Source organism: Chanodichthys erythropterus, chromosome 24, assembly GCF_024489055.1.
Source record: "Chanodichthys erythropterus isolate Z2021 chromosome 24, ASM2448905v1, whole genome shotgun sequence".
Taxonomy (NCBI): domain Eukaryota; kingdom Metazoa; phylum Chordata; class Actinopteri; order Cypriniformes; family Xenocyprididae; genus Chanodichthys; species Chanodichthys erythropterus.
The window spans coordinates 27,260,044-27,271,754 of NC_090244.1; the positions used below are offsets into that span (position 1 = coordinate 27,260,044).

The window sequence follows — 11,711 nt, forward strand, 5'->3', positions numbered from 1 at the left end:
CTCAACTATTGTTTAAAAATTAATATATGGCTGGCTTAAAATGAACCCAAAATAGGTTGGAAATTAAAAATCTGATTTTAAACCCAACTTGGGTTATTTTTAACCCAGCATTTTTTGGTCTTGCCTATTAAGAATGAATCGTTCAAATTGTATTTTATACTTTTAACTAATACAGTTAATATGGATGTTACTACATGAAACATACTTTTACATTTCTTGGCCTTTTTTTTTTTTTTACAGTATAGATTTTTATATTGTTCATTTACATTAGGAAATCTTTGTTTTTAAAGGTGCCCTAGAAACAAAAATTGAAATTATATTGGCATAGTTGAATAACAAGAGTTCAGTACATGGAAATGGCATACAGTAAGTCTAAACTCCATTGTTTTCTCCTTCTTGTGTAAATCTCATTTGTTTAAAAGACCTCCGAAGAACAGGCGAATCTCAACATAACACTGACTGTTACGTAACAGTCGGGATCATTAATATGTACGCCCCCAATATTTGCATATGCCAGCCCATGTTCAAGGCATTACACAAGGGCAGCCAGTATTAATGTCTGGATCTGTGCACAGCTGAATCATCAGACTAGGTAAGCAAGCAAGAACAATAGTGAAAAATGGCAGATGGAGCAATAATAACTGACATGATCCATGATTACATGATATTTTTAGTGATATTTGTAAATTGTCTTTCTAAATGTTTCGTTAGCATGTTGCTAATGTACTGTTAAATGTGGTTAAAGTTACCATCGTTTCTTACTGTATTCACGGAGACAAGAGCCGTCGCTATTTTCATTTTTAAACACTTGCAGTCTGTATAATTCATAAACACAGCTTCATTCTTTATAAATCTCTCCAACAGTGTGTAATGTTAGCTTTAGCCACGGAGCACTATCAAACTCATTCAGAATCAAATGTAAACATCTAAATAAATACTATACTCACATGATTCGACACATACATGCAGTATGCATGACAAACATCTTGTAAAGATCCATTTGAGGGTTATATTTGCTGTGTGAACTTTGTAAATGCACTGTATTATAGTCAAGAGCTCGGGGGGCAGGGAGCGCGCCATTTAAAGGGGCCGCAGCCTGAATCGGTGCATATTTAATGATTCCCCGAAATAGGCAGTTAAAAAAATGAATTAAAAAAAATCTATGGGGTATTTTGAGCTGAAACTTCACAGACACATTCAGGGGACACCTTAGACTTATATTACATCTTGTAAAAACTGGTTTCAAATGAATAAGTTTAGAAAGATAACACTTTCGAGGTTAATCAGCTGTTGGAATGAGGCTGCACATGCAACAAAACAAACTTAAGCCATAGGTCGAGGTGTTGGAAAGAGATGCTTATTGTGCTATTCTGCATTTTTATAGTGTAAATGTTTATATACTTAGCATATCTGCCATTTTTTTTAGACTTATCTTGTCAAATCTTGTGTCTGTTGAGGTTACCTTTTCTTTGACTGCACATTCTTGGTTCATGAAACTGGCATCTAGAAGAAAACACAATTCGATATACTCATTACAACGCTCAATAAACCAGTAAACAAGACTCAATAAATAAAACTGCTGAGTGTCAATGTATAATAAACATGTTTGGAGATAATAAAATGTTTAAATGTTCCAAAAGAGAAAGTATTTTTTCAGGTTAACTTTTCTACAACTATTCCAGTCTTACTCTATCAGACATTTCAATTATTATGACAAAGCTTGTAACTAAAATGCATTCGTCTACACACTATAATCAGTTATGTTCTCATGAATTGCATCCATTATGCATTATAATACTTACCCATATAAATGCATCACTACCCAGTTTCAAGTGGTATATCAAGTGTTATAATGCATTAACCATAGTTAAGTATTAGTGATTATTATTTATGAAACTACATAATACATTATAATGTGCATTAAAGAGCTTGATGCATTAATTATAGTTTAATGAGAAAACCTGCTTTATATACACTTCAGATGCATTTCTCACACAGAGCATGCTGCATTAAGCACTTGAGTCTATTAATAGAGCTCGCAAATGAGATTAGTCACTGTGCATGTTTAAATTGTTCAGTGAATTCAAGCGATACCTTTATGTTTTGTTGAGAGGTTTCTAGATAAGATGTCTAGATAAGTAGTTTATGTGAGCATTTTTAATGTACACGCTTCACGCGCTCACTTATAAAGAGCGGGTTCAGGTATTTCGGCAGCTGCTCTCTTTACCTGTTCCGGCAGGCTGGGTCTCGGATCGCTCGAGTATAGTAGGAGTATCATGTGTTCCTCCATCTTCGCTGGAGAGGTCGTAACATTCCCGGTCTGCCTCAGTCGGATCCGTGGACGTCATGTTAACAGTGCTGGGATTCCTGAGCTCATCATGTCAGAGCAGAGGATCTTGGCGCCAAGAGGATTAACTCACCTGCGTCCTGAACGCGACGCACCAAATAACGCAACGCTTCATTCATAAGCAAAAAAGCGGCACTGCAGGCGCGGGAAATTGAATATAATTAGAATAGTGTGCGCATTAGAGTAGAACTCCAGAAAATACATTTTATAGCCTAAGCAGTAGGCCTAGGCTATACAGATTCAGTTATCAGTGGCGTTGCTAGTGTAAACACATTGACACAGATGCGCACTCCAGAATATGGCTTATAATGCGTAGTTTGCATATCTTTATTTTATTTATTTTTTCTCTTATTGCCGGTGTTGCACCGAATTCTGTGACCCACACTTGGAGACTATATGACTGTACATGTATGCTATCTATAGTAGGTGCTGTTGTATAGGATTAGGCTTACTGGACCTTTTCACAGACTATGATGACGCGTTTTAACGTAATCAATATCGTAAATCCTGCAGTTTTTTATACTTTATTTTTATTTTTTTTTTGTATGTATGTACATTTATAACACTACACTTGGTAGCTATTATATTACCGTTACATTAAAAAAAAAAAAAAAAAAAAAAAGACTAGTTAAGGCTTCTAAAGGCCAGAACACACCAAGCCGATACCGACGAACTAGTGGCGACGAAAGCAGACTGCGGGGTTGGCTCACGTCGGCAGCGTCTGTGTCCAAAGTTGAGGTGAGACACCAAACCAACACTAGACAGCCAACGGCCAAGTAGCACTTCAGTTCTGCGCCTGCGTGAGATGAAATGCCTTTCCGAACCAGCAGGTGACAGTATCTGAACAGCCAATCAGAATGATCAGATGTCCCAACGGACCGACGAGCTCCGACGCCGATTCAACCTTTCGAATCGGCCGAAAAAAAGCCGACGAGGACCAACTTCATCCGACAGTGTGGAACACACTGAGAAAACTTAGTCGGACGACGAACAAAAACTGTCCGATGGCCGACCATCAGCTTGGTGTGTTAAAAAAAAAAAAAAAAAAAAAAAATGGCTTATATTATTGCGAAAACTCATCAGTCACCATCAGTTTTCACACATGGGGAATAAAAAGCGCTAACAATTAAAGATTTATTGTGCACATTAGTTAATTATGCTTTGTGTAATTAATTCACAAGAAAAGTTATTGTTTTTCATGAGATTTTGTGAGTAGGCTACTTCATACTTCACATTGACAAAATGTATTTTTAAACCTAGTGATAATGTTTAATATTCAAAAGCAAAACTGAGTGATAAACTATTAAAGGAAATGACTAACATATGCATGCTACTCTGCTGCCACCTGATGGTTATAGTGGTAATTAATGTCTTTTTTTAAATGAAAGTGTTTTCTATCAAATGTACTTCCTAAATTTTGAAACGTTCGGTGTTACAAATGGGGACAATCTCAGAAGAATGAACAAATAATGTTTGTGGTCATCACATTAAAAATAACATTTGAGAAGATTCTGAATATATATATTACAGAAACGACTCAGAATTAATAGATTGACACTTGGTGAAATGTCTTGTACTGTACTTTCTTTTATGTTCCAACTGTGCCTGTAGATATCTGTAACCCTGCATTATTATTATTATTGTGATGTTGTACTTTTGTTACCCTTTCACCTTCCAAAAGCTAAAAAACTTGAATAATAAAATAAAATAACATTTGAAGTGCTGGGAAAAAAAAATAAAAAAATGTGTGCATGTCTAATTACAGACATGGCGTTTCTTATTCAAACGTATCCATTAGCTTTGTCTTTATTGCAAATCAATAAAATTGATGTATTGGCAAATTAGGCAAGCCTGATAACTACATTAGAATATAAATACTACATTAAAAAGTCAACCACTGATGGTTTTGTGTCGATGTACAGCAAGTACAGATCATTTGTCAGCTAACAGTTCATCGGAAATGCCCAAGCTGGCTTAATGAAAACCAGGAAGTAACCATAGTCAATACAGTGGCTGTAAGAGTGACAGGCTCTGTATTTTCCTCTTTTTGAAAGTTGTGAAAACACTATTGTGGAGTTTTTCTTTTGCTATTTGTACAAATGAAAACACACACAAAAAATATATTTAATGAAGCCTCATTAAGTTAACTATGACGACTTTCGCTTATGAGAAACCCATAAATGTGAATAGGGTCTAATATGGTTAGGGTGACAGCAGCGCCTACCACTGTCATATGGGCCAAATAATTCTGTGTCCGTAGACATGCGAATAAAACATGTAATTGGCCTAGTCTAAAAATGAACTAAAATACATCTATTCGCTCATCATTGCATTAAAAAGTGTAAATGATAATAAATAGATATATGTTAAAATAAAATAAATCTTTATAATAGTATATGGGCGTTTACACAGTCTCAAATCCAAAACCAGTTCGACGGAACGCACGGCAGCGGATTTTTATTTTTTAAATCTGATCCGTTCATACAGAGTGATTTCAAAACCAGTTGGTGCAGCAGAATGGACCAGTACGCATGGCTCTCAAAACCTATTTATGAGGTGAATTTTATCCTGTTATGGCACTGTAAACTCTAAAAAAAAAAAAAAAAAAAAAAAAAAAGAAGAAGGAAGAAGCGTCGCAAATGCCATGGTGCATTGTCTTAAAAATAAAATAAAATAAAAATAGCAAACAGCGTCGATGGATTCAAGAATGTATCCTGTGTGAACTGCACTCATGTTTTTAACTTTACACTGGTGAGAGATGTTGAAAAAAATCCAAATGAAATGCAAAACGCGACGCAACCAAAGTTGCGCTAGATGCAGTGAACATTTAAAACGCAACGCAAAACGCGTCGTGTGTGAACGGCCTTATGTCAAAAAGTGAAGAGGCACTTATGAATTTCAGTGCGCGTGAAAAAGACGTGCGTGAGGGGAGAGAGCGAGCGAGAGAGAGAGAGAGAGAGAGAGAGAGAGAGAGAGAGAGAGAGACGGGCAGGAAAACTCAGCTTGAGCTTTTCTTCCACTCTCCTTGAGGAACCGCGCGGACCTCGAGACACTTCTACCCAGTTTACCGAGGACACTGCTCGTGCGAGCGACCTGTTTAATTTCCTTATATCAGGAATTGATAAGCTTCGCATTGTTTGATTTTTTCCTTCGATGGCACATAGGATGAGTGTCTTGACTCTTGGGCTTGTGAGGAGACTGTAGCAGTGATCTGGTCATGGCGTTTCCACAAGGATACTTGTACCAGTCTTCGCTCTCTCTTTACTCGTGTCCTCCGTTCGGCTCGAGCGCGATCACGGGACCGCGGACAGATGATCTGGGACGCTCCTCTAGCGGATCTGCTTTCGCCCCGTACGCGTCCACAGCCTTCACAAACACCACAGTCTTCAACTCACTCCAGTACAGTCCCGAAACCACAGCCCCCTTCACTTCTTATGGGGTGAGTTTCGTTCATAATAAAGCTGATCTATATTTGAGCAGTCCGGAGTTTCTCACTGTGTTTTATTATGAGTAGCTATTATATCACGATATCATGATTGTCAGCACGCCAGTGCCTACACTTAGAACTTTATAACTATTAGCAGGCCTATTTCACTATGCTTTTTTAAACGTGGATCTACAAAGTGTTTTTTGACAACGCCAAAATTATTATTTTACCCATATCAAATAACATTTGTTTTTCGCACTTTCTGTTGTCGCTTAGCGTGTAATTGGGAAAATATAGTTAACGAATAGTGTGCATTAATCGCGGAATTTACATTCTATTTCTCACAATATTAGGCTAATTGTTTTCATTTATTTTTGCTTACGCTTACAGATTTTGTTGTGGGGAGCTTTCATATTAATATGCCTCATATCTTTGTGTAAATCGAATTTATTAAGTGAGATTAAAGTTCATTATTATCACGCTCATCACATTATGCGGTTAAAAACTAAATAACCCATAAGCACCCGCATGTCACATTTTAAGCAGAAAAAAAGTATAAACAGACTAACAGTTCATCATGGAAAACATATTTAGTTTAGTCTGCTAATCTGTAATCTTTATTAATTCCTTGCCCAGGGCTCCCCATACGACCATTCTCCAGGCATGACTGGCTCTATAGGCTATCACCCGTACGCCGGTCCCTTGGGCCCGTACCCGTTTGGAGACCCCGCTTACCGGAAGAACGCCACACGAGATGCCACCGCCACCCTGAAGGCCTGGCTCAGCGAACACAGGAAAAACCCTTATCCCACCAAGGGGGAAAAAATCATGCTGGCCATCATCACCAAAATGACCCTCACTCAGGTGTCCACCTGGTTCGCCAACGCCCGCAGGAGACTGAAAAAAGAGAACAAAATGACATGGACGCCGCGGAACAGGAGCGAGGATGAGGATGAGGAGGATAGTATTGATTTAGAGAAAATTAATGATGAAGACGATGAACCGCTCAAAACAACCGAAACAACACAGACGACCAAAGATTCAGGTGTTCATTTTCCTCCTTTTTTGTTATGTGTGCGCGTGGTTGTATTGTTACTATATTTCCTGGGCATATGTTTTATTTAAAATGAAATATTATGGTTGAACATATCAGTGACAAATATAAGAAATGTTTTGTGGATTAAACATCAAGTAAAAAGACAGTAAAATTCATCAAAGCCGCATTTTTAATAATAATATTAATAATAATAATAATAATAGGCTACATTTCAGGAACTTTTGAATCATAAATATTACGTTTTTATATTTAGTGTCGTTTAATTACAAATTAGCCTATAAATATCTTTTTTAAAATAAATAAATAAATAAATAAATAAATGACCTTGACAAACAGGCCAGGATCCTCTGTAAAAATACCATTACCATTTTTTTTCTTGTCACATGACGATAAGATAATCTCTGTATGTTGGTTAAACCACTTTGTGTTTAGTAACAAATCAAACAGAATATTTATATAGACCTATAATATATATATATATATATATATATATATATATATATATATATATATATATATATATATATATATATATATATATATATGCTACAATTTTTTAAAACGAACAAAACAAAATGTAGATTTGCATGCTTTTAATGGCTCCTTTTTTTCCTGACAAGTTTTACATGTCCCCCCCCCCCCACTTTTAACGTCTCACAAAAATAGTTAAAATACTTTTTATTGTATTTTTTAATAACTTGATTGATTCGGAGGGGAAAGTGCTTTATTTGCACGTAGCTAGTAGGCTACTTAATTTGCACATAACAACATTTATTGTGCACATATTATAGAAGCTGTTTGGCTGTTGTTGTTTAGTGTTGTCAGTAGCGATAACATTATAACGCTCACGCCTTTCTAACACTATTGTCGTTCCGTCGCAGTTGGCGATGACTGCACAGAAAACCGCGCGGAAGATCAGGACGACGCGACGGATAGTGTCATCATCGACTGTGAAGAAGAGGAGAATCGGACAGTCTCTGAGTCTCCGGTGCCCACGACCTCCTCTCCCCAAAACGAGATGAGTGAATCCAAGAAGCCCCTCAGTGAAACCTGCAAAGCCGCATCTGTCATTCATTCTGCAAACCCGACCCCTAAACCCAAACTGTGGTCTCTTGCTGAAATCGCTACGTCGGATAAGGGGAGTGACGAACCGTCACAAACATCTGGGGCGTTATCGCCCGCCGGGTCACCTGCGCAATGCCCCTTCCCCCCCAGACATTTATACTACGCTTCTCCGTTCTACGCGGGATTCACGAACTACGGCACATTCGGACACCTGAACGGCGCCGGTTCAAACGGAATTAATCAGGCTGTGTTACACAGAGCGAGAGACAGCAGACTGACTCAGGAGATGTGTAAAGAACTCACGTTTGAGCACAGGAGGCCGAATATTTAGTGCTTTTATATTTATTATTTCGGTTTTGAAAGGGATTTTTCAGTATGGCGAACGGCAAATCTCCGATAAAGCGCTCTCTGAACTTTACACGAAAGTTTTTAATATTTAAAAAAGGAAATGGTATTGAAATATTCTTTTTCTTTATTGTAAAATATTTGTGCAAGAGGCCAAAGTACTAATTTAAAACATTTTTGTAATCTCAATCAGCAGTTAAAATGATTTTGCTAGATCTAAATCTGTCATATGGAGGGCGGGGAAAATCATTTTTCAGGCAAATTTGCTAATGCTTATTCTAGGTCAGTGGTTTTGTTTGTGCCCGGTAAAGTATATGTTCTCTTTAAACTTTAAACACATACATAACACCAGAGATTTTGAAATAGATATGCGAGAGCTGTTTTTATACGCTTACAGAAGAGGAACTACAGGGTTGGCATCAGGTCCAGTATCTTGACATTCTCTGGTCTGAAGATATCAGTCAAGAAATTCTATTCTTTATATTTTGACCCATTACAGATTCTTCTATCATCTGTTCTTTACAGAAAGTGTGCAGTGCCTTCCTGATTTGCTCACAACTGTGCTACACCTACATGGACTCAAAGAAAACACTCAATAACTGTAACCGTGGCCTCCTGGGCATAATACAGAGGATAAATTGTAAATTTAAATAGCACAAGTCAACATTTATTGCTGGGGGATTATGGGACAGTCCTTAAGTGGAGGAGATATTAAATTTATGCTCCATAAAGCATCTTCTCATGAAACGTGTGTTGCTTTTTTCCTGTGATGCGGAAAGAGCGAGGGGCTAAAAATGTTCAAAGACCATTTTAAAAGGTATTAAATGTGTAAATTCAAAATTTAGTAAACTCTTTGCAAGAATGACAGGATTACCACAGATTCCCCATTTCTGCTCGAATAGCGCAGTCCGACATCAACAAACATCAGAGAAGCGACTCAGGCCCCGTGGCTTACAGGGGTAATACAACGTTTTTGTACACAAAACCATGAAAAGAGGCTGCAGGGACTTGAAAAGCTCTCTAATCCCTCCAGTAAATTCTAAAGTTAGGGTGTATATTTATACTCAGCGCAATGCTATTTCACAATTCACTGAATTCAAAGCTTTGTAACTGAAGAAGCTCTGTCGAAACTATCCAAACTATCCAATCATCTTGTGACCAATGTCACATTCAACGCAGTCATTTTATCCTTTCATTGCTTTACAAGGGGGTTTAGGGCCGCTAGAGATGAGTTTTCTTTCTATCTCGTTTCCAGAGGTGTAAACACAAAATATCACTAGTAATTGCTATAAAATGGGTTCTGACCGCACAGCAGATGTTTGTTTCTAATATAGCTTTCATCTAGCTCTGTTCTTGCCAGCTGTTAAATATGCTTTAACCTCTTTTACAGAGGCGATGTTTTGCTATCTGTAATTTTAAGAACATTTAACATATTATATGGCAAGGTATCAAAATCGGATACAGTACATCAGGGATTATTAGCCTTTTTTCAGGGATGTGAAAAGAAAAATCTGATTACTTTACACAAAACAAGTTTGTAGATACATTTTGCTCTCAAAAATGTAATGTCTCATATGCACTGTAAAAAATTATTTAAAAAGAGTAAAAAAGGTTGAACTTAAAAAAGCAAGTTGCTTGGTTGCCTTAATATTTTGAGTTCATTGAAATTAAAAAAATTGAGTTAATACAATAAAGGCGATTGGATTAATCAACAGAAACTCTAAATATTATGTTATCTGAACAACATTAATTATTTAAGTTGATTTGACAAAAGAAAAAATGTTGTGATAAATCATGAAAATAATTTTTTTTACAGTGTATAAAGACTTGCACTTGACAATGTAATGCTTTTTTTTGTGTGTGTGAACATGTCTAAAATTCCTACACTCTTAAAAATAAAGGTTCTTTATTGGAGAAGAACATTTAACATCCATGGAATCTTTTCCATCTTTTCACTAGATGTTCTTAATGGAAGGTTATTTAAGTATTATTCGCTCTCAAATAAAGGGTTTTTTTAAGAACTGTTCGCTAAAAGGAATATTTGGGGAACCAAAAATGGTTTTTCTATGGCATCACATAAGAACCCTTCTTTTAGACCGTTTATTTTTAGAAGTGTGTGATAAGTTTAATTCTGTGAATACTGGACAGTCTATATAGAGTGAGAGAAAATCTGTGAAAAGCTCATCCACTCTTCATTCCACACCCTAATCAATATAGGTGGGCCGTTTTGAAGCATGCACGCTTTTGCTCTTAACTAAAGGGTATGTAAGGCTTTTAAAAGCATTGATTTGGAGCCGATCGATGGGGTCTGAGGGAGTGTTTTCCTGCATAGTGAGAAGGAACTAACAGGCCGTTGATGAGCCAGGTGGCACGAGCCAAACTGAGAGATGCTCATATTGCCATTCTGGAGTTAATCTACAGAATATCAATTCAGTTCTTTATAAACTGTTTTCATTTATACAGAGTGTTAACTTCGCCTGGTTGGCATTTATTAAATGTTTTACTTTTTTGAGGTACATTGGTAATGAGGTGCATGTTCCTTTTTATTTAAACTGTATCTGTGTGTTTCACTCATCTGAATTAGTAGTTCTCATCTGGTGGGTCGTGACCCAAAAATGGGTCTCAGATCTGATCTCAAACAGCTGAGGAAAACTCTAAAAACTGCTGGGTTAAAACAACCCAAGTTGTGTTGAATATGGACAAACCCAGCTATTGGGTTGTTTTAACCCAGCAGTTGGGTTAAACTGCTGGGTAGTTTTATTTAACTCAACTATTGTTTAAAAATGACAATATGGCTGGATTAAAATGAACCCAAAATAAGTTGGAAATTACAAATCAGACATCATTACTAGAGGCGACAATAATCAAAAGGTGAACATTTATTAATAAGAAATTTAATAAATGTCTCTCGTTTAATTATTCATTAAACTTTTAAATAAATGTTCATTTCCAACAAAATTTGGGTTTATTTTAAGCAAGCAATAACAGTAATTTTTAAACAATAGTTGAGTTAAATAAAACTACCCAGCCGTTTGGGCAAACATTTAACCCAACCGCTGGGTTAAAACAGCCCAATCGCGGAGTTAAAATTTGCCATTTTCAACCCAACTTGGGTTGTTTTTAACCCAGAATTTTATATAGGATAGGAATAATTCTTATATTTTCCTTTCTTATATATTCTTATATCATTGTTGTCATTGATGCGCTTTCTAATGAAATGAGCAATTTGAGGGAAATTAATCTGTCATTTGGTAGAAATCAAAATTATGCAGATGGAAAACCTTTCTTGAAAACCATGAGCAAAAAAAGAATATGGTAAAACATGACACTTTCAACCATAATAAACAGGTTTGTGTTGAGCACAATGCTTTTTATGTGAATTATTAGACATTGAAAGCATTTCCAAATGTATTTAATCATTCATAAAAGAACATATGTCTTGTAAGTAATTCTGCAGTTTATGGTTATCT

The 11,711-nt window shown here is 36.5% G+C and overlaps 1 protein-coding gene across 1 annotated transcript; it reads left to right on the forward strand.

The window, feature by feature from the left end:
- The first annotated feature begins 5,448 nt into the window (after nucleotides 1-5,448).
- Nucleotides 5,449-8,542, forward strand: irx5b (iroquois homeobox 5b). Its single transcript, XM_067380303.1, has 3 exons — nucleotides 5,449-5,786; nucleotides 6,411-6,819; nucleotides 7,713-8,542. The coding sequence occupies exons 1-3, from the start codon at nucleotides 5,565-5,567 to the stop codon at nucleotides 8,225-8,227; spliced, it is 1,146 nt and encodes a 381-aa protein (XP_067236404.1). The 5' UTR covers nucleotides 5,449-5,564; the 3' UTR covers nucleotides 8,228-8,542.
- The last annotated feature ends 3,169 nt before the right edge of the window (nucleotides 8,543-11,711 follow it).